Genomic DNA, 23,400 nt, shown 5'->3' with positions numbered 1-23,400 from the left:
GAACACAACGTCTTTGTCTGTCATTTTTCTCTTCCCACTTTTTATCTTATCTATACAATCTCATATGCAGACGTACTTCCTGATTCATGTTCTTTCTATTGGTTCTCTTGTCACAAAGCAGTGACATCATCATTTACATATATATATATATAATATTAGATCAAACAAAGCAAATATTCAAAACAAAAGCGAGTATCACACTATTACAAAAATACCGTTTGGTTATGTGTGAAGTGAGGAATGACGATGAATCATTTATTCTTTTTCTGACCTCCATTTCACACAAATGGCTTTGTTTTGGTTGTCAGGACATCAGCCATGCGCATATCACTGACCGGGGCCTCCCTTGACTTTGCTGCAAGTGTCTCTTTTCTCTCCCTCTCACATATACAGGCACAGGGGTGTGCGCATACAGACACATACACATCAGCATGCTTGCAGGAGCCCTATTCGCCAGTGTCTGGCTCATTCTGCCTTCCTTCTGCCTACAGATTGGAGGACAGAGGTAGCAAGGGAGGGCTGAGGGAGAGGAGAGTTGCGAGGCAAAACGGCTGGTCACATGAGCAGAGATCTGTTTACAAACCCAAGGCAGAGCAGAGCAAGAGGAGGAAGGGAAAGGCGAATCGCAGGCTCTCTCTCTGAGCACCATTATAGATTGAAAGAGGAAGAAGGGAAGCCTGCCATGACAAAGCCAGCTGGAGGTGCAAGAGGCTGAATGCGACACACGCAGACACACTCTTGCGCACACACCGCCTTTGTCTCAGATTTTTTTTTCTTCTCAATTGAAGCAGCAGATGGTTAGAGGGAGAGTAGGATCCCCCCCTACGCGCACACACATCCACTGACTGAAACACAAACACACACTCGCAAGCAAAACACCAAACCCAGCAAGAGGACTGTTGTTGACTGCATGGAGCTGTCCTCACTTTGTTTGGGCTTTGAAGGAAGCATATCTTTGCCTTCTGTGCTGAGGAGAAATATCAACTGCAAGATCAGAAGACTGGAGGAGGAGACAACAGAGGAGACAAGAGGGGGATGAGACTTGTGAAAATCCCCTGTTAAAAAAAGCAGCTTTTCGAGGAAGACAAAGCACAGATTAATGTCAGATAATTGCCTTCACTGGGTGAGGACTGTCATTTTGAAAGCTAGCTGTTACTGAGTTTCGTGAAGGGACGACACTGCAGACACAAAGTGAAGTCAAAGAGGCCCCTTTCTGGTGGAAATGTAAGTATTTCCTGTTACAAAGCAGCCCGTGTTGTTTACCACACTGCAATCAAGCGAGAATCAGTTTCTCACAGTAACAACTGCTGAGCTGCACCTGGTGTGAGATATATGAGAAACAATCATCTCATCTAAACAGGTTTTCTTTGTCTCTTTTCTCTTCTGTGATGACATCATTCTCACTGGGATCCAGGAGCACATGAGGTCTCCAGTCCTGGTCCAAACCTCAGTCCCAAATCTCCCAATCTTAACACAGAGCGGTTAATCCAGATTTGGGAATGTTGGGCAGCACAGATTGCTGAGCCAACAAAACCACACCTCCAGAGGATTTGTGGAATCTGAGCAAATCTTGATGGTTGTTGTTTGCGGGAGCTAGCACAACCCAAGAAAAAGAGCAATCCAGCTCAGTGTAACTGAATCTAGACTCCAAAACAGATTTCAGTGTCCGAAGCTCCAGCCCACGAGTTTGGCTTGTCTCCAGCCTTTTCCTGACAGGGCCTGAATTTACTGCGGCTGCCTTGGGAGTCACATTTCATGCAACCATTCCAATGGTGTAACGGTAAGTGAGTGGATTCCTTGGCACTTCTCTAAATATATGAGAGATGGAAGCACATGTACTTACTTCATAAACTAAGTTACTTAGTTGCTGGCTGTTGGCTAATGGGATTCAGATAATGGATGTGCTTGTGAATGGGCAAATTGCAGGGAGTGGAGGCCTTAGATAGTGTTTTGAAGAGTGAGCTGAGAGCACTTAAAATAAGCTGCTTTCCAGAACATGTTGTTTTGTTTGGGTTTTTTTGTTGTTGTTGACAACTGTGACATTTTATTCTGTTACCTTGCTCCATATTTTTATTTTTCTTCTTTGGGGTGATTCCTAATTGTATCTTTCATTATGCTACAATAGGTCTTTCCTATGAAACCCTCCACCCAGTTCTTGTAAATCCCCCAACCCCCAGCCATGTCAAATTACCCTTCCCATACCCCCCACAGTGTGCAAGCTGTACCCATTCATTCACTCTAAAGAGAGACACATGGACATTTAGAGGCTGGCAAAGAGCATCCTCGCTACAAATTAATAGGAACACATGTGGCCTGTGGAAGTGGGGCTTCCTCTGCTATTGTTTTACCAAATGGCCCTTGTCCCCCAAGTTCATTCTGTTTAATGCATCACACCCCCCGCCACCTGCAACGCACACATATTTCGATTGTACCACACAGACACCACGCAGCTTTGCTTTTCCATCCCCGAGCGCACACACACGAGCTCACACTCTACCAGTCATCTCTGTAGTCTGTGGAACAGATGGTGGTGTGGCGGAAGTGATGTCTGCCCTTCATGTTTGTCTTGTTCACAGCAAATTAACGCACAGTCCTATGAGCGTCTCAGTTGCCACCACAGTGCCAGTCACAGTTCCCCAGACACACCTGCAACTAAGCACTTACTAAATTTGAACCCTTAACAAATGCTGTAAGTAAAGCTTGTGATTTTTGTGGAGTTTACCTAGAGTGTCACATGCGTTTGCAATTTATAGTTCCACATCAGCAGACACACTCAGTTTTACTGGCACTAGAAGCTTGTCCATGTTCTTGTTAATGATCAACGTTTGTGTACTTGTCTTCAATGATTAATCTTTCTTTTCATTTTATATTGGAAATAAAGTGATTATGATTTGCCAATAAGAGTTTGGGTGTTCCCCTTATTCCTTAGAAAGGAAAATTACCTTCAGCTGTCTACCAGAGTAATTGCTCAAACAAACGGCACAGTCTAATGTTTATGCTATCAGTTTCACTTTAAACTGTCGGTGCTAACGGCTGCATACTTTAAATCTTTGTAGATAGCTGGATATAGTGGGAGATTAAACAATGCTGCAGTCTCTTTTTCAGCATCTCTCTGTTTAAAGCTGAAGAAATGCAGCTTTAAAAAGACAGCAACCCTAAACCAATTTCAAATTCATGACCTATAAAAGAAAACAGGATTTTATTATGTTTTTCTCTCTCATGGGCATCCCATCAAAGAGTTGAAATGAGAAAGTCTTCTAATTCCTCAAACTTGATTTTACATGTTGGACTTTTACCTTAGAAGGTGGCAAACAAGTTAAGTATGTAATCTGTTATTTCAAAACTTTTCCTGGTAGGATGCCAGTGTGGTTTGGGTTCTCAGCGTTCTGAACACTACTGCAGCATGGGGTCTGACATCTATCACCTGCCGCTCAATGTCTATGTCATTGTTCTGGGCATCGGCCTCTTCGTCTTCATGCTCAGCCTCATCTTCTGCTGCTACCTTTTCAGGTAGGTCGGGCGAGTCTGAGATAAACAAACCAGTAGTTCGAGATTTTCGGGCAAGTTTGAGCAAGCTTTGGAACACGCTGCCACGGCAGCTTCAAATTAATTCCTAACCATCTTGGCAGTCAGCTATCTTCACGTATTGATGTGTTAATGTTAGCAGCGAATGTCATGCAAGTTTACCAAGCAAGTGTTGAGCTGCCAAAGGTGTGACATGTTGTTTAGAACTGTTAAAACACAATTTATGCTTGGATTTCTTGTGTAGAACAACAAATATTCTCTATATAAGGCAAAAGCAAAGCACTCAGGAAAAAAGGTTGCTGCTATTCATGAACTCCAATCATTTTTACTGACTCTGCAGTTCACCACAGAGTATTTTAGCACATTCTACTTCATGTCTTTCATTTTTGACTATATCTTAGTCATTTTGTTTCACTCTTCTTGCATACATGGGTGTTGGGTTTCTTTTGGGTTTTTTATTTTTTGGGGGGGAGGGGGGGGGGTTTAGTGGAGGTGGGGGAAATAATAATACAGCAAAATGCTGCATTGATCTCTTTTGTTTATTGATACATTTTACCCATATATTAATTGGTTTATTAAATCAATGTCGGAATGTTTTACAATGTGTTGAGAGTTGTAGAATCTTTGTATTATGATAGTAAGATAATTGTGGGCAACATACTCTAACAGCATTATATCATTACTTACCCTGTGATTCCCTAGATTTCAGCGAAAGGCTGTTAAGGCCACTATATGCCACGTGTACAGCACCAGTGCAGGAAAATTAGTGACCACTGGCCATCTAAAGCAAAACAGAGAAACAAAGTTACTGGAGTTTCATTTACAACATTCCAAATCAATATGAATGCTGCGTGTTGTATAAAGTTCATGTGTTTGTTAAAGCAAAGTGTATTTCCTTATGCTTAGTGTATTACGTTCATGAAATGATATTGTCAGGATGTCAGCACTGTATTTTTGGACCATTGTGCTACACCCAATAAATGAGGTTAGTGCAATTAGTGTAAAGAACTCATAAAAAATGTCTGATTTAAAAAATAAACAAATCATTTTTTTAAAAAAGACATAAATATTACAACTAATACTGTTATCAGATTTTCTTCAGATAGTAATGAACATCCTGCCAGGCTCAACATGATTATAAGTAACGTTTTGAAATATTAGTCGAGAATAAAATTGCAAACAAGTTTCTATAAATGTTGCTAATTTAACCACAGTAATGGACTGGAGGAACAGGAAATGCGAGCAGTTCTGTGAAATTAAGTTAGGATTGTGTGTGTGTGTGTGTGTGTGTGTGTGTGTGTGTGTGTGTGTGTGTGTGTGTGTGTGTGTGTGTGTGTGTGTGTGTGTGTGTGTGTGTTTTATCTTGCAATCACAGGTCAGGATCCACAGAACTTAAGTCACAGTTGTTACAGATGTTGTTTTCTTTGTGTCTCTCCCAGGTTGAAGCAACAAGGAACTAGGGAGCAGTTCAGTTACAATGAGGTATGTCAATGCAGTATCTGGCACTGTGGGTGCACATGTAACACCAGCTTCTTAGGCCTGTTATAAATACAAGTGTAACATCTTAGGCTGATATCGCCAACTGTGAAATCTAACACCCCCTCTTTTAGATGACCTTGAATCCATCTATGTGTCGCTACGTTCTGGTTTTAAAATGGTAATCCGTGTGATGAGGCCCCATACACTAAACTGGTAGCAGAGTGTTAACAGTGTAGCGTGTTGACAGTTGGTAATAATGCTTTCAGACAGGGAAGGTTGAACAGGAACTGCAGGTTTTTTGTTTTCTCTGCATTTATAATGTATTTTTTCACCATGTAGGAGTAAATCAACACATATCAGTTATGTTTTCACAAAAATGCCCGTTTTACACTGTATCTTTTCTGCCGTGTAACACCCCAGTTGACCCATGATGCTGACGCATAGATCACATGACCCAACACATTTCTTCTTTCTCTCCCCTTTTATTCTGCAGGTGGTGCTGAAGGGGGCAAGCAAAAAATTAAGCCTTCTTGGAGTAAGTCATAGTTTCTTATAAAATGTGAACCAGACCTATGTTAAACAATGTCAGCTGTTTGTTGCCCACATTGTTTATGTGCCAGTTTAGATGAGATCATTATGTGCTGGGAATGTTTGGTTGGTTCATTCAATCAGTTTCTCCTTCAGACGTTATTAGCATGCTGCACGTACTCAGGGTGGAGATGTGCTGAAAATATCTTAAATACTGTCAGTGTGAGAGTGCCTGCAGAATGTAGGGCTCCAGGAATAACTGCACTCATTCAAAATGCATTATAAAAAACATCTCTGTCCTGCCTCTTGTGATTTTGTTTAAAAAAAACAACAACAACTTCTAAGTATTTTGTTTAAAACCAAGGCTTAGGGCTAAGTTTGGTATAAATTCAATATCCAATTTCTCTTTTTAGTTTGAAATAGCCCTGCTGCCTGGAAACACAGTTAAGATAAAAGCACATTTTCACAACACTGACATACTTGCACTTTAAAGCAAAACGGTAAATTAATTTACCACTTAAATTTAGCTACAAAAAGGCAAGTGTATTAGGTTTGTAAGGATATATATATATACATATATGATGTCTATAACCAGAAAAAAGCCAACCGAACTAACCTATGTGTCGTTTGTGCTCTGCAGCAAACCTGTGCAGTGTGTCTGGAAGAATTCAGGACCCGAGATGAGCTGGGAGTGTGTCCGTGCTCACATGCATTTCACAAGAAGTGAGTGTTAATAAAACAGTGATGTGAAAAGCTCAGTAGAAATAGTAGCTGCAATTATATGCCGTTCTCTTCGGTTAAGTTAAATTAATGTCATTCTCATTAGGCGTGGCGAGATCACAACAAACTAAATGCTTTGTGTGGGACACACTGAGAGGCAGCCTTTACTTTAATCTTAGCGAAAAGAATAAACACAAACGGGTTGCAATGTCACAGTGATCCTGTGAGGACAAATCTACTTAATTTGAATTTAATTTACCCACTAGATTAATAAAACAGGCGTCAGTGAAAGCTACAGGTTGTTTTGCAATAGCATTTACACAACTGTTTATTTCCCCTTTTTATTCCAATGACTGCAAAACTGTTTTTAACTGTTAGCTTGGCTGCTTGTCTGTATGGTTGCAAATATAACTATAATCAAATATTGATACTATCGATTGATATTAGTGTGATTGGATCGATGCTTTGTTTCTATTCTCTCAGTTCAATATGCAGCACTCTGAATTGTGCTAAATAAATTATTCATTTATTGATTTTTGGGAAATAAATTTTTTTATCTCAAACCAAACCTTACTTCACAACCCTGCTTTAGAGACGGGCACATTTACAGTTTCAAAAAATCCAGTTTCGTAACACATGAGAATCTACAAGGTGTGTTTTGTTATGTTGTTCTGTTAGCTAATTATTGTGGAAAGTAAAAAGCCAAGTGATTTAGTTGTCATTAAAATGAGCCCAAAATTAGCAGATTGTGAAATTCTACTTAGAGGGTGCTCATAAGGTTGATTATAAAGTCAGTGGCCATAAATGGTTAAAAAATATTTTTCTTATTCTTCTAGAAACACACAAAGAAAAAAAAAGGTTAAACCAAATGCTGGATGTAAAATTTTAATTGGGGGAATTTTAGTGTTACTTAATATTCTCACCTGAGGACAGAGCCAACCTAGTGGACTGGTTTTCCCAGCTTCTTGTTTTTGTGTAACACCGGTTAAGCTGTTTTTTAGGTTAACCAGTGTTACACTAAAGCAGTGGTTCTTTAACTTGCACCACACTGCCCATTCTGTCATCAATAATTAACTCTAAAAAGGATCCAGTTAGAATTTTTGTAAAGTAAGTGTGAGTGTTGTTTCACCACTCTTAGAACTTCTACTTTATTATAATAGGTGGCACAAACAAAACGCTGTTTCGTAGTATTTAGACATGGTCACAAAATTTGGTAGCAGTGATGTTATTTTACATAATCCAACAGCTTCATATAATCTGGTAGAAAATTTGACAAATTACAGATTATATTTGCGATCATATCTAAATACTTTAGTATTGATGTGTGCAAATGCAAAAATGATGTGAAAAACATTTGCAGCAGTTGAAAATCCCAAGGAAGTAGAGCAAGAGAGTCCTGTGTGACCTCTTCTGGTGGCACTTTTAAATGACAAAAGTTACTTTACTTTCTCCAAAAAGTGCAGAGGCGTCAGTCTAGCTCAGTGGGTGAACAGGTTACAACATGACGCATGGCTGAGATGCAGCAGCCTGTGCCCCTTTTCTGCATGTCGTACCCCTCTCGCTCCACCCATGCTCCACCGCAGCAGTACTGCTGTGGGATATGTTTTCATTTCAACAGGAAACAAAGTTCTTTCCTGCTATTTTAAGCTTTAAAAGTTGACTTAAAAAAAAAAATCCCCCAAAACTAAAGCAACAATAATAGTGTCCCGATAATAAATCCTGAGTAATAAAAAAAAAACAGCTATGCAGTATTATTTCAAGCTGTTATTTTTCTTGTCCTGTCAGGTGCCTGCTTAAGTGGCTAGAGATCCGCAGCGTGTGCCCCATGTGTAACAAGCCCATCCTGCGGCTACACTCGGACGCTCCCCAGGGTGCCGAGGGGCCTATGGACCCAGAGGAGGTGTGAACGAGCCATCGGAAGAAGAGAAAAGACTCCCTTTACAGAAAACACACACATTAAATACACTAGAGAAGATGAACAAAAGGGTCATCTTGAAGAAATGTTAAAGAGCCCCAAGTAGCAGCTTTGCTGCTGACCTTTGAGCAGTTATGCTTTCGTGGGAACTGAATATTGATAGCACCAACATGATTTGGTCAAATCAGTCAGAAAGGGTGAATGAATAGGATCTTTCATTAAAATGCTCCTAGTTCTACTTCCATGTTGCACTGTTCACCAAAAAAAGAAAAAAAAAGACAGGAAAAGGAGCAGCAATAGAAAGTTGGATCATTGCCACTGTCACTGGACGACTGGTGCAACACTGCCGGAGAGAAATGACTCTACTGGCATTGAGCAGGACATCAAATTACAGGATCAGTATGGATACCTCTAATATCTCAGGGGTGTTACCAATACAGCCAGCACAAACCACGTCAATCACCCTATAACCCTGTGCCATACATGCATCTTCAATACTGCCAATTTAGGTGAAATGCTCCAGGAGCCAGAGGCAGCTACACCCTCTGGCTGAAACAGACCAGCCGGATTACAACTGCGACGATTTAAGTAGATGATGTTGTTACCGATTGTGTCCCAGGCCCTTTTCCCTTTAACAAAAAAAAAAAAAAAAAAAGACTGATAGAAAACTAGTCTTGCCTGTATCTATTGTATGTAATGTCTCCCTATATATATTGTCCTTTTGTATTTTAAATAAAGCGTCATGTAATGTATTGTAACAGCCTTGGATTTATTGAAAGGTCAACGAGTCAACTGACAAAGGTTTTATTGAAGCTTTTATAAATCTGTTCAAACAGTCAGCAATCATCATGACATGATTTACTCATTATCATACAAAACTGTTGTTTTATAGACCCACAGTATTGTAGCATACAAGTTCAACACTCAAGAGTCCACAACTATTACAAAAAACTTAATTACAAGCTAAAATATTGGTCATTTTGAGGAAAATGCTCCTCCTCATCTGAGGATACAAGTACACAGCAAGTCACGTGTGTCCACCTGCATTTATAAGGTGTTTGCCTGCATATATCTGGACTTTACTTGGTACCCTCTGTGCCTTTAGCCTCCACAAACTCAATGGCCTTTTCTTTTACTGCTTGGATGCTCTGAGGGGTGCCATGTGTCTTCTCATATTCCAGGTAACGCTTGAAGAAGAACTTGATCTTCTTCACAGAAACACTCAGGTGGATCACTCGATCAAAGAGCGCTCTGAAAGAGGCAGAAGTTGTAATACAATATTACACACTTATCCATCTCACATGTCAGTTCTTATGAGTGTGTAACTGTTTAGGAACACAGACGCTATAGCATATGGAATAACGTATGGTAACCATGACGATGAAAAGAAAGTTTCTGTTCACCTGATTTCCTTCTGCGATCCATGTTTGACCATGAGGTCGATGAAAACAGACCACAGGTCGGTACGTTTTGGGTATGTGCTCAGGACTTTGTCAAACATGTTGCGACCTCTCTCTACATCACCGTAACGGAACTCCAGCTGAGCGAACTTGGCGATCACATCCACACCTGAGAGAAGAGGATGAGAACACAGAAAAGGTTACGTCCTGTAGAAAAACACAGCTTTGACAGGTGAAAAGAATGGGAATTGTTAAAAATATTGCACCAGTTTCAGTGCTAGTGGTGGTGTTGGGTGGTGGGATGCAACTGTATAAACAGCCACCCTAATATTTAAGAATAACTGCAAAAACCATGAGCGCTAAGTTATTGGTGGACAGCATACATTAAATGTACATAGGAGGTATTGTACATACAGACGCTATGATCACTTTAGTATGACAAGATGTTTAAACAGGCCCTCTTACTTTCTTTTGGAGGGAGACTCTTCAACGCCCTCTGCAGGAGATTACTGGCAGCATCACTCTGACCCTGCTGAAGCAGGAAGGTCCCATAGCTAAACCATACTTCCTTATTCTGACGGAAGCGCTTCACCATCGTCTTATACAGGCCCTCTGCCTCCTGGGTACAAAAAACCCCCACAATGAGTCAACAACACACAGATCGTGCATATATCAGATGCTTATTTAAATATGCATACCTAAATATTTTGGTATTTTCTGAGAAAGTACCTTGATTTTGTTGGACTTGGCGTAGATCTCAGACAGCTTCTGGTATACAGGCATGGGCTCACAGAACTGCACTGCCCGCTCAAACACCTTCTTGAGACTCTCCTCTGTGCCATACATGTTCTCCAGGTTCAGCAGGGCCACCCACACATTCAGCTTCTCCTGCTCCTCCCTGAACCACAACAGGCACAATTTTACACATCTAACCATCTTTAGTTAAATTGTGCACAAACTTTCTTGCAACTGGATGCAGAGATCGCTTTATCAGTTAAACAAATTCAACTACTCATTGCTGTAGCTGACTGGTTGACTAAACTACGATTATTTAGTCAACCATTTTTAGAACAGACTTGCAGCATTTGGGCGTGTAAATATAGTTCAAAAGCTGCTGCAGTTAAAAGTGAACATCAAAGTGCAGAAAAAAGGTGATCTGAATGCAGAAAGGCATTCATGTGAGAAAGGCTGGTTTGACTATTTTAGAAAGCACATTATTAAATGCCTAACACAAAGCAGTGAGTAAAGAGAGGACTTGCGACCAGAGAGAGGAAAGCCCCTGTGCAACAGAGCCATTGTTCTGACAGCATGTCTTTGTTGCCACTTCATCCTCGTGCACATGAGTGTGCTTGATAACTTCTGTTTAACTTGTTTTTGTGACTAGTTCCTCTCTGTTTAGGTGGTGGCAGCAGGGGTTAAAGTCAAAAAGATAGCTAAAGCTTTAACAAAACCTTCACTTGTTCCTGATTCTGCCTCCCTACTTCCACACATCTCCTTGACTTCCTTGAACCTTGCTAGGAGTAAAGTTTTTGAAGCTCTTTTTTGAACTGAGGAATTCCTGCCATATTTCAGGCCTGCTTATTGAACAAAATGACTGGGTGTGCATCAGATGTTAGTGAGATGGTCTCTGCCTATACACATGCCCCTTGGGAAAAAAACCTTAAACTGTTCTAAAGCGTGCCAAACCACATGTTTACTGTTATATACTAAGGTGTCAAAACTCATCAGGGGAGGTCGTCAAATATCTCCTTTATCAGAGAAAGCATTAGCATGAACTGACTCAAAACTCAAACTGCTTCTAAATCCAACAGAAAGCCTTTGGGATGAGGTGGAATAAAAGAACTGCACCACAATAAAAGAACTTCTTATAAATAAGCAGCACCTGTGTAACACTATGATGTCAGTACCGCAATGTTTCCAGCACCTTGCTGAATCTCTATCATACAGACTTAAGCCAGCAGTACTGTGTGCCACGTGTAACTAATAAAGTTGCTAAGTGCGTGTATTCATCTACAAGTCTACCATTACCTGAAGGAGATCGTTTTCAGGGCTCTTTCAGCGACAGTGCGGGCCTGCTCGATCTGTGTAGCCTGCAGATGGTGAGCCATGAACTGGAGCCACAGCAGCGAGCTGTTGGGTGATGCTAGGAGCAGACGCTCGAAGGCAGCTGCATCCTGGGGCCGCAGGTTTGGATCCATCAGCTCAGCCTCTCTCTGTATCAAAGCCTTCTCTGCTTCCTTTTTCTCCTGCTCTTGCTCATGACGAGACTTCTTCTGGGGCTGGGAGGCGGAAAGAGCACATTTAAGGTAAAACACAGGAAGGAAAAGGAGATGGGATAGAGCCGAGAAAGGTTGAGAATGGATAAATTATGAATGAGGTCTTTTAAGGGGTAAACTGATGTGCTGAAAGTTCTGTTTCTCCACTAACTAAGAATGTACATCTTTTTCTTTTTTCACCTTAGTGCTTCCCTCTTGGTCTTCTCCATCACTCGAGTCCTCCTCCTGCGCTGCAGAGGCAGGCTTCAGGGAGCTAAGACCCACATCCCAGGAGAAACCTGCTGTCACCTGCAGTCTAGATGGACACGATGCACTGGATGTAACCTGCTGAGGGAGAGAACGTATTCATAAGATTCTGGTTAAGTGTATTCAAATCACCCAATCTATGGAGATTTACAAGACTGTAAAGGTTTATAAGCAGTTGCTTACTTTTGCAGGTTTTCCTTCATCTTCCTTATCCTCCTCTTCTCTGAAGTACACCTCTACTCCACTATCATTATCATCAGTTCTTGCCTTCTTTGATTCCTTCTTCTTTTTCTTTGAGATCTGCCAATGAAGAACCATTAAGACCCACGTAAACCACAATTCAATACATATATAAAGTCACCTAGGCAAAGATCAGTGCAGGATTTATTATTGTCAGACCCAAAGATGATAAATGGAAGATGAAAAAACAATGGCCTTGTTTTTGTCAAAAATGCAAAGTGATGATTCAAAAATATCAGAGCATAAAATGAAAGAGTTAACAATGTAATAAAAAACACAAGGAAATGAAATAAATTTACATGTGAAAGTAAAAAAGAAACTGAATGTGTCTTTTCACCTCTTCGCTCTCAGATGCTGGGCGTTTCTTGCTCTTCTTATCTTGTTTCTTCTTCTCCTCTCTGACGAGACGCAGCGGCAGACCGAGCGATTCTGGAAGGACGTCTGGCTTCCCGGTGTCCTCAGGGAGAAGCGAGAGGTTGATAAACTCCTCCTCCTTGTCAATACTGAAGACAAGAATAGCAAAAACTAAAATGGTAGGATGGCAGTTTGGAGTCTGAAAATAGTCCCTACCTAAAGCCGTCCCAGAGAACTTCTGAAACTTGGTATGATAATGAACTTTTTCCCTTTTATTTTTAAATGCTACATTAATGGCAGTTAAGATATAATTCTAAGCTGGATCGGTGTAGAAAATTGGTAACAAAGCATAAATTCTGAAGAGTGATTTCTGAACTCTGAGCTGACTTTACCTGAGAATTTTGGTGGTGAGCAGGGCGTTGGGAGGCAGGTGCTCAGAGACGATTTTGTGATTTTTAACAAAGTATTTGGTGGTTTGCTGGAGCTCAGCTCTTCCAATGATGCTTCTTGACAACCTGAAAGACAATTATATAGAACAGTAAGAAGATATAACAAGTAAGAGCAGAAATGTTAGAATAAATGTTGAAATGTTTCTAAAAACAATCATTAGTTTGCTGTGAATGGATCTCTTAGTTACCTGATGAAGACTCCCTGCTCTCCAACAGACTTCACATAGCCTCTGATGATCTGACCTGCCTTCAGTTTGTTTACAGACAACACTTCTGGGTCTTTTTCTGGCTTGGCCTTGTCTGGGTTCAGCCTGGAGGAACACATTATAACACGATACATTTTTATTGCTTTATTAACAAAAATCATCACAAATCAAACTTTTACAACGATGCCTTCTCATACCTTGATGGTCGCAGAGACAACTGCCACTTGTCATTTTCATTATCGAGAAGGTAACACCTGAAAAAATATTTTAAAAATATAAATATAATATAAATATAAAAAATAATCAATATTTACTTCACAGTCACTAAACATGTTTAATCAGAAAGTCTTGAGATTAAAGTTGTGATGATATTTTAATATTTTCATGTCAGTGACACATAACTGAATTCTGCAGACTGAATTTTGACTCCACTTCAAATAACAAATGTACTTGTATTGACTAAACCACTGAAAAAGGTCTTTTCTATTTAAGCTGGCACAGCAATATTACAGCTAATAAAAAAGAGAAATCCACAAGGTAAAGTGTGGGTTGACATATTGAATTTAAAAAAAAAAGCTGAAGGGAAAACAGAACTTCCAGGTGCTGCTCCAAAAGAAAAGTTCTAAAAAATAATAATTTTTTTTTAGATCTAACTTTAGCTTTTCAGATTTTTGCTCCACAGATGTGGGCCAACGAGTGTCACATTACTGTAACAGCTGGACAGAGAGAACTGAACACTGCAGCAGACATCACAGCTATGATGAAAAATCGGTTTTTATAAGAGAAGAAAACAGGTTACAGTTAAATCTACTGCTGCTGCAACACTTGCATTGTTTTATCATGCAAGCTGATGGGAGCTGTAGTGTTTCAGTAGCCACTAAATAAATATAGTTTAACGTTGTTACACTCAAAAAGTTTTAACTCTTAATTTGCTTACTGGTAATTTAGAAAAACAATGAAATAAATGCAAAAGTAAAGTTTGCACTGGATAACAGAAGCTAGTGCAGATTAGCTTAAAACTATTCTTTTCTGCACACGGTCTATAACAGAGATCATCCACACTGACCTGAGAAACTGATCCTTGTTGTAAACAGCCAGTGGGTTTGGCCTGTAGGCATCAGCAAGGTCTGTGACAGCAACAGTCCCCATGCCCCCAAAGGGAAGTTTGACCAGCAGGCCAGTTTGTGGCTGAATATTTGTTACTATCCCCAAAGTAATGCTGCCTTTCTCCAGTTTATGGACACCTGGAGAAAAAAAAAAGGAATCCAGAAATTAAATTAACCCGATTTTATGTGATACAGATTTCAAAACTACAAGATCCAACAACAATAACATAACACAAAAACTTTAGTAGCTAAAAATGGAGCTAAATCAACAATGAAGTTAAGTTACTTCAGTTACTGCTAACTAAAATGTTAACCTGTTATGTTACACTTTCACTAAAACACCTAGCTAGGCTACTTTAGTGCTTATATTGAACTTATGCTGTGTCACTACTACTATAATGTTGCTGCTGCTGCCACCTTGTGGCAATAGATTCAAACTGTAACTTCAGTAGTCTGATAGCAGCTTAATGGAACAGGAGGATGCAAAATGCCCTTATTTTGGTTTGCAGATATTTTTTTAAATAAAATAACATTTTTTCTTTATCATTATAAATGTCATTATTGCACATTTCCTAGAAACATCTTAATCTATATGTTGAGGCTATATCGTCCTCATGTAGCTCTTACCTGTGAGTGACAGCACAAAGCGATGAGGAGGGAAGCTCGCTTCTACCACTCTGGCACGGACTGCTTGGCCCAGCTTGTACAGTTTCTCGGGGTGGCCGATATCCTCAAATAAGCACAAAGTGTAAGATGATTGACCTTTTACAAATAACATTTGCTCTTCCTATACATTTGCAAAGACACAAACTTACTTTAGAATCAGTGGTCATTGCCAGCAGTTCAACCGTTCCAGAAACACTGGGATCAGTTGTGACTTCCAAAGACTTTCTGTCTGAGTTAAACTGGCGAGAGAAACATGAAGACATTGAAGAAAAAAGAAAGAGGACATAAATTCCAAGCTTGCTTTTTGGCTTTCTTTTTCCTTTGAAATTGTTTTTGGATTTTTTAAATGTACAATCACTTCAAGTTTGGGGCAAAACTTGTAAAATAATATAAAGCCAGCCATCTCGATCTTCAAAGCTTACCTTTGATACAAAGCATGTAATTTCCTCCCCAGCTGTATAGCTGCTCAGTTTTTCTTTTGCTGTAACTGGTTTGAAATCGACACTCTCATTCAGTTTGCTACAGAGAGGGAAAAAAGACCAAAAAGATGAAAAACAGAAAAAGCACAAAATATGCAAGAGTTTGGGGAGGGTGAAATTCCCAATGAAAATTATAGTGCAACAAATTTTACTCATTTTAAACACATGTGCAATATTTTAGTAACAGAAAAGGCTGGAGATGTTAATGTGTGAATGATGGTTGTTTGGATATTTTAGGATTAAATAATGATCAGGCTCAGGTGACGCAATATAAAAACCAGAATGCAAGTTTATTTGTGTTGTACATTTACCTGGGTATCAGCGTAAGCTCGGAAATGGTGTATGTGAACTTTGGATGGGAGAATGGCAAGAATCTGAAACAGAAACGGTTGCGATTACATCTACATTACTACATAACACAAAGAAAGTGAATACATATCATATGTCTACTCCAACAGGTGAAATGAGGCACAACAGCCATCATTACCTGTGACTGGAAGCCTCTCGTCCTCCGATAACCCTGGCGGTGACCACGCTGCCCACTTTCACTGATGACGTGGGGAAAGATCCCAGGCGCACTTCTGCAGGCTCCACCACTTCAGACACATGCACGCTACCTGAGCTTCCATCCTCTAAGGTAACCTGGATGCAGGTAGGTTTTACTGTCCGCACCGTGCCCTGCAGGATTTCACCAAAGCAGTGGCCCTTGCGGCCAGTCTGGTTTTCTGAAGCTGTGCGCTTTCGCTCTGGCATACTGCGCTCCCACGACACCAAAGGGAGCCCTTGCAGCTCTTGACAGCTGGGTTCAATAACTTCAGCTGACAAAGTCATGCCCGCCTTCAGCTTCTCTGACTCAGACAGGAATATCTCATTCAGGTGGCTGCAAGTCTGGATCACAGTCAGCTGTGCCGTGTCACCCAATGAGATGACGGCAAAGTCTTTGTCTATGTGCTGCACCATTGCTGTGTATTTCAACCCTTCAGCCAGCTATAAAAAAATTAAAAACATTACAATCAAATGGTGGATTTATATTTTTATAGATCTAATTTTAAAAAAAAATTAAAAATATATATATATATATATAAACACTCACAGATTTCTTCTTCCCCATCACCTTGGAAAGGATAGAGACATGGACACAAGCAGAAAGCATGTCAACATGAAGGACAACTGCACCGACTTTCTGTCCGTTGGTCAGTTTAACACCTGCAAAAAATACAGTTTTTGGTTACATATGAGCTCATCTTTCATACAAAATACCTTCTCTGTAACCTCCTGATGTTATGAATCGGTAAACTTCATACTTCATCTGTTATTAGATATAATATAATATTGTTTTGAATATTGTGAAAACAACATACACACTAAATAGCTCACCCGTCTATTTGACCTTGTGCTTTTGATCCACAAGTTCCAACCAATTTAATATTTTCTTCAAAATTAAAGCTTCACTGACCAAAGCAAAGCAAAAAATAATAATAATAATAATAATATGAGAAATATTTAGTTTTTTCCTGTTCAGTACATACCCATCATGTGGTGCTTATTGGCCAGAATGGTAGCACCAATCAAGGCATCAGACTTAAACGTGGCACCGGTGTCATTCACAGTATCCACAGTCAGCTTCAGTTTCTGTCCAACAGACAGAGCAGCCAGCTGCTGCTGAAGTTCACTGTTATCTAGAAAAAACAAAAACAGGAACTTAAGTCTCACTAAATGTCTGGAATTCTGCAACTCAAATCTTATTTGGCCTTTCGTGGGTCTATAGCTCCCAGCGTTTATTGACACACTTAGCAAAAGGCAACTATTTATATCTAATTGACTTCACACATACCTTTCATAACCAACATTTCAGTGACTGCTCTTCTCTCCTGAAGACCATTAATGAGTCTTGTCTGGGCATCCCCCTGTGGTGATATGACCTCTGAAATCTTCAGTGTGACCAGGAATCGCCGCTTCTCCTCATCGAGGTTTGTCACTTTAGCAATGACCGTCTGGCCAACCTGGAAGGTGTTCGTCGTATCTCGGATGAACTTGTCAGTCATGGCCTGGAAAAGCAGAAACATTTGAAAATTTAACCAGGAAAATATATAACTGTTATACAAGTATGAGCCTTTCAGTTTACAAATTAAAAGTTCTTTACTTACTGATTTGGGTGCAAGTCCACAAAGGCCATATGGAAACTCCACAAAGACACCATAGGGCATGATATTTTTGATCCAGCCAACCAGCTGAAGTCCAACAGTGATCTCAGAGAAATCTTTGGCAACCACTCCTTCCTCCAGTGACCATCTCACTGTTGGTTTCTTGGTGAGAGTCTTTAAATGAGAAGCAGCTAAGGAAACACACATTTTTCAAAATAGATGATGTATGAATTTCCCAAGAGGACATAGTGAATCAATCAAAGCTGAGTAAAGGTCATCGGGTGGTCAGATCTGCAAAATATCTGCAGGCTACTGAAAAAAAGGATACAATATTCTGCTTGTTCTTGCTTGGACAGATGAGTTTTGAGATGATATCTCCTTCCTGCAGGCTCTCCCACAGCAGAGGGCAGTTGGACATGTGATCAGACAGGTGGCTCATAGGCAGTACAGCATGGATCTCATCCGGGAGGATGGCCACTTCCAAACCGTTGAGTGACTTTTTCAGCACCTTTGCATCCAGCCTCTACAATAAATAAGACAAATTAATAAAAATAAGACAAAAGATTATATTTTCAATTGAACACGCCACAGAGACGACTTCTTACCTTCCCCACTTCACAGTCAAACTCAGGTTTTTCAGTCTCCTCATTTTCTTTTTTGACCACTGCCTTAAATGAAAGCACCATCTTTCCCTTTTCAGGATCACACTGAAGAACTTTAGCCTTTACCACCTGGATTATCAATCGAGACCAGCAAACTTGTGAGATACATCACAGAAACAACACAAATCAAGACCATACAGGAATCTCAGTGTACATGACATTCGATCACCTTACCTGCCCAACGTAGAAGATGTCCTCGGGACGAACGATGGGCTCAGAGCTCAGCTCACTGAGCGGCACCAGACCCTTAACCCCATTGTAAAAACGGACAATGCAGCCAAAGTCTTTTACGCTCACGATATAGCCGTGGGACACACGACCAGGACGAGTGTCATTATAGCTCAGGAACAACGGCAAGGAGCTTTCAACCAGAGTCTTTTTTCTGGTCAGGTACAGCTTCTTATTCTCTGCATCTACTGACAGCACCTGAAGACAAAGTGTGCAGACACAAATATTCAGTGGAACAATAAACAGCAAATCAGCGCTCACAGCTGAAACTTCACATCAGAAGTTTTATAGTTGTTTGTTAGGGCAGAAGTGCACTTACCCGACATTTGACCTTCATGCCCTCCATGTACTTTTTCTCCGGATTCTGCAGGACAATGTCAGACAGATGGGTTCGAGGCACCAAACCTTTAATGTGGTCAGACAGATGCACCACCATCCCATGACTCAGCAGGACTGACACTGTCCCCTTGGAGAAAGAGAAACATTGAGAGAAAAGAATGTAACACAGACAACAGGGAACAATAAAGAGAGGTGAGGATTTAACTGTGCACAGTTTAAACCTTCCGTTTCAGGCTCATTTACAGCAATTCTAACTAATGTGCGTCATCTCTCCATTCAGCATCACTATTTTAAATTATTAAACTGGAGTTCCTAAGTCAAAGATATTTTTAACATATCTGCCAAGGAGAATTTCCATTTCTGGTTTGACGCAATAAAAAATTAAACTGAGTAGACGGATTTTTTTAAAAGGGATATTTTGGGAAATACACTTAGTTGCTTTCTTGCAAAGACAAGTTCCAAAGTAACCTCACAGCAACACCGCAGGTGTGGTCAAGAAATAGAAACAAGTGATATTTGTACCATTTGCTTCTGTATAGAAACAAACTTATTGTGTAAGACTTAATACGTTACTTAATGAGTTCATTTGAGTGAGTGTTAATTTAAGTTTTCTCCAAAAACAAACTAAAATTTGTCCCAATAAGTAACAGACCATGAGTTTGCTTTTTGCCTAATAAAGTCGATGTTATCCTCTTAATGCATTGAAAGACTTCATTGACTCAAACTTTCATAATCAAAAGTTACATATAAGCCAAGTTTCCAACAAAAGATGATTCTCTGTTCCTACCTCCACAACCTGACCGGCCTGAACATCATGGTATCTGTAAAAAGGCTTCCCAATCACACTCCTAAAATCAAAAGAAGAGAGGCATGCAAAGATCAGAACAGTGAAGCCTACATTTACTGTGGACACTCAAATGAAGTGTAACATACCTGCGTAAAGTAGCAAAATGAATTTGCTCCATGGGGCTGAAGTCCAGGATCCTGCAGATGTGCTCAGGCTGGGCAAACACTCTGTTTTCATTAGTTTGCTCATTAGACTCCTTCAGGTGGTTCCGCTGTCAACGCAGACAACAAAATGATCTCAATCTCATCTTATGAAGAAAAAATATATAAATACAAGATTTATAAAAGTTAAAGTTTGTCCAAAGCATCACGCTGACTTACATGTACAAAGGCCAACGTTTTGTCCGGAAGTTCCAACACTCCTCCAGACAGGTGGTGCATAGCGGTCATCTTGCACTCCTTCACCACCTCTCCAATCCGTTCCCTACCTGCAGGAACGGGCTCAATCCCAGTCTCAAGATGAATAAGGTGGCTGCGCAGGCTCATTCCCACCAGACGAGTCTGTGGCTCGATGTACAGCACGCGCGCATTCACCTGAATGGATGGATGCAAAAGGAGGTTTGTACTCTCAAATTATCACATGGCATCAAAATTTCTAAACACCCATTTATCATAAGCGCTGTGTTAAACATGCCAGGTCTACTTTACCTGAAGTCCCTTAGTGTAGCTGGAAGCCTGTTCTGGCTCCATGTGGAGAAAATCCACCTGGCCATTAAACGAGGACAGGAAGTCCAGGATCAGGCCGTGTTTGGTCACCTGCAATACCAACATACTGGCTTTTACATGCAGTTCAGAGGTTATATTTCACTGGTGATTGTTTCATGTTGTTTTAGTAGCAGAACACATATAGCGGATAACATAAAAACACTGTCTTTACCTCCTTGATGGCAGCTTTGACCAGAAGGCCAGGAAGAAGTGTTGTGAGGTTCCAGCCCTGCTTGGGTTCAGCACAAGTCTTAGCAATCGTAGTCAGGTTAGCAGAAAGCTGGACCACGCGACCATCATTCTTCACCTCTTCTACTTGGGAAGTCAAATACTGACCCACTTTCAGCTCTGTACATGTGGAGAAACCACAAATGCTTGAGAGATCCTTTTAAAAAAAAACAACTGATTACATTTGTTTTATAAAAACTGAAAACATCTGCAATGTCCTAATGAAACACAACCAAATCATGCATGAAAAACAAAACAACTGTTTCCCAAAATGAGCAACAAGTTATTTTCCATACCTTGAGCATTGTTGTGTTTGAATTTCAGGGATTCCTTAGACAGAAAGGCCTTGGTTCCACTGACACCAATGTCAATGATGTAGCCGTAATCCTCCACGCTCTCCACACACGCACTCAAGACCTACACAAAAGATACAACAATTTCTGTAAATGCAGGTTTGATGGATGTTTTTAAACAGTTACTCTCACTAACAGCTCACCATGCCAGTTTTCAGTCCACTCGGGGTCAGACTTTTGTTGACCAGTTTTGGATTGATTGACAGCTGGATGCTAAGCGAGCCTCTCTTCGTTACATCCAACTTGGCAACCACACACCTGAGCACCATGCCGGGGTAGAAAAGGTGTGGCAAAGAGCAGATTTCCTACAAAGTATAAAGTAATTAATATGGCACTTTTACAGACCTAAAAGTCACAAAACGCTGCACAACAATTAAAACACAGTTAATACAGAGTTACTATGTATGAGGGTCAGCTAACACATTTTGAGTATGTGAGCGAAGACGGTGTTATAGAATATACAAATATAGAAATGTTGTCTTGATTTTTTAAAAGATTTTATGAATATTGTGGACTGAATTACACTGTTGCACACTCACAAGCAGAAATGTCCTCAACACCAAGACAATTCAAATCTCCTACAACATTCTGTTCATTACTATATAGGCCAACCTCTGTGTCAGCTGAGTCCAGCTGCTCACTCAGCAGCTTGGTGTATGAATCGCAGATGTTCTTGATGCTGAGAAAGCCTTGCAGGCCACTAGGCAGGCTGACGGTCACCTCAAAGTCTGTCACCTCTTTCACACAGCCTAGCATCAGCATGCCCTCCTTCACATCCTGGGAAAAAACACACACAAGCCGTTACTGAGACGAGCATCCTGCAAGAGCTTAAAAAATTGCTTAAGAGTGTTATTTTTTTTAGATGCAGAAAACACAGAAGAAATGAAACGTAAAAAACCCATTCAAATACTGTATATGTACTGTAGAGGTTATTGGGAGATTGATTACCTTAACATGCAGAATTTCCACACATTTGACTGGAGCGTTAAGTGTCAGGCCAACTTTCTTTTCCTCTGCCTTTTGCTTCTTGAGCTTTTTGCTGTCATCTTTGGCTCCTGCCTTTCTTTTCTTGGTTTCAGCTTGCTCATTAGACTGCAAGAGAAAAGCAAATTATTGCCAAATGTGAAATATGTTTTAATAATACACTCTAGTGTTGTAGTATACAATAGCCTATTTAAGACCAGGTGACATCAAGGGATTTTTTTTTTTAAACAATATTGGCCTAACCTCATAGCTAAGGAGCTCGGGTGTGGCAAAGAGCAGATCTCTTTGCCAGGTCTGTCCTGTGCTAGATGCATCAGGGGCAGTAACAATCAATTCTGCCTCACTGATGTCTGTTTCATTTATAATTTGATTTGCAGTGGAAGCCACAGAGTTTCTGAGCCAAAACAGAGCCAACTTTGAGTTGAGAAGTACTTCTGTGCAGAAGTGATTCCAGATGCAGAGTAGCAGAAGGGCTGGGTTAGTGATATGGACGGCTTCACTGTACATCTGGCAATGCCTCTCCACAAGATGTAGGCAGCAACACATTCGGGTCAACAAAAGATAAATTCCAATTAAATTTTCATTTGTACATGCTATTGTCACATTACAAAAAAGGAACTCCGAGTTGAAACTGAATAACTAAAAAGGATTTCTTGTGAAAAACATACCTGTGGTTATTAATTTTGATCACTTTTGTCTGCACTCTGAACCCAGATCAATTCTTTTTACACTCAGTAAGACAGACAAAAACAGATGGAAGTTAAAATCTACCTGAAACAGATTGTCCGCTTCTGTTCGATGAACCACTGTTTTACTCCCAGTAGACTTCTTTGCTGTCCCTCCTCGAGGGAAGTCCTCCACCACCGATGCCATCTATGAAGTTCTTTAAGACGTCTAAGAAAAATAATGTCGCCATTATAAAAGACATCTAATTGTTATTAGTTCACATGTGCACAAGTTTCAAATCACTGAGACTGCGAGAGCCAGATTATTTTATTTAGTGATAAAAGTCCATCTGTATTCGTCGATCTAATCACTCCAAATGCACGACATTACGAGCTAAATAATACCGGGTATAAAACGAACAAACACTAGCAAAAAACCTCCACTGGACTGAAGATTTAAATATATGATGTATTGCTGTAAACGTACATTTAAATATACAATCAGAATCATGAAAGGTTTCTTACATTAAATCTCCGGTTTGTGGCTATCCAAACTCACATGCTGTTCAGCAACACGCCATGACCTTAGCCCGGAAGAAAAACTCCGGTGGGCGTTTCAAATTTTGTCCAATGACCGCGAAGAACGAATAATTGGCA

The 23,400-nt window shown here is 40.3% G+C and overlaps 2 protein-coding genes across 3 annotated transcripts; one reads left to right on the top strand and one right to left on the bottom strand.

The window, feature by feature from the left end:
• The first annotated feature begins 517 nt into the window (after positions 1-517).
• Positions 518-8,925, top strand: LOC146668624 (RING finger protein 122). The gene is made up of 7 exons (XM_085410578.1): positions 518-1,224; positions 1,415-1,780; positions 3,357-3,510; positions 4,965-5,007; positions 5,498-5,539; positions 6,173-6,255; positions 8,038-8,925. The coding sequence occupies exons 2-7, from the start codon at positions 1,756-1,758 to the stop codon at positions 8,156-8,158; spliced, it is 468 nt and encodes a 155-aa protein (XP_085266704.1). The 5' UTR covers positions 518-1,224; positions 1,415-1,755; the 3' UTR covers positions 8,159-8,925.
• On the bottom strand, positions 8,761-23,374 carry pdcd11 (programmed cell death 11). Of its 2 annotated transcripts, none has more exons than XM_085410552.1 (36): positions 23,269-23,374; positions 22,850-22,972; positions 22,043-22,186; positions 21,707-21,871; positions 21,238-21,399; positions 21,038-21,158; positions 20,686-20,861; positions 20,457-20,564; positions 20,130-20,342; positions 19,896-20,020; positions 19,750-19,810; positions 18,943-19,089; positions 18,570-18,821; positions 18,339-18,464; positions 18,062-18,256; positions 17,737-17,907; positions 17,424-17,637; positions 17,119-17,268; positions 16,683-16,795; positions 16,077-16,576; positions 15,901-15,963; positions 15,533-15,629; positions 15,260-15,349; positions 15,072-15,174; positions 14,405-14,582; positions 13,536-13,592; positions 13,321-13,443; positions 13,076-13,198; positions 12,667-12,832; positions 12,273-12,389; positions 12,024-12,170; positions 11,596-11,846; positions 10,297-10,465; positions 10,033-10,186; positions 9,571-9,736; positions 8,761-9,418 (listed from the first exon to the last, which is right to left on the bottom strand). In XM_085410552.1, the coding sequence occupies exons 2-36, from the start codon at positions 22,949-22,951 to the stop codon at positions 9,247-9,249; spliced, it is 5,421 nt and encodes a 1,806-aa protein (XP_085266678.1). In that variant the 5' UTR covers positions 22,952-22,972; positions 23,269-23,374; the 3' UTR covers positions 8,761-9,246. The 2 variants fall into 2 exon arrangements, with proteins under 2 accessions (XP_085266678.1, XP_085266679.1); XM_085410553.1 differs by having other exon boundaries at positions 12,024-12,167.
• Between the last annotated feature and the right edge of the window lie 26 nt (positions 23,375-23,400).

Source organism: Rhamphochromis longiceps, linkage group LG6 (assembly GCF_057381845.1).
Source record: "Rhamphochromis longiceps isolate RC_006_pf linkage group LG6, R_longiceps_female_GT1.1, whole genome shotgun sequence".
NCBI classification, from domain to species: domain Eukaryota; kingdom Metazoa; phylum Chordata; class Actinopteri; order Cichliformes; family Cichlidae; genus Rhamphochromis; species Rhamphochromis longiceps.
Note: the sequence above shows the minus strand (reverse complement) of the source record. Positions and strands in the feature narration are given on the sequence as shown.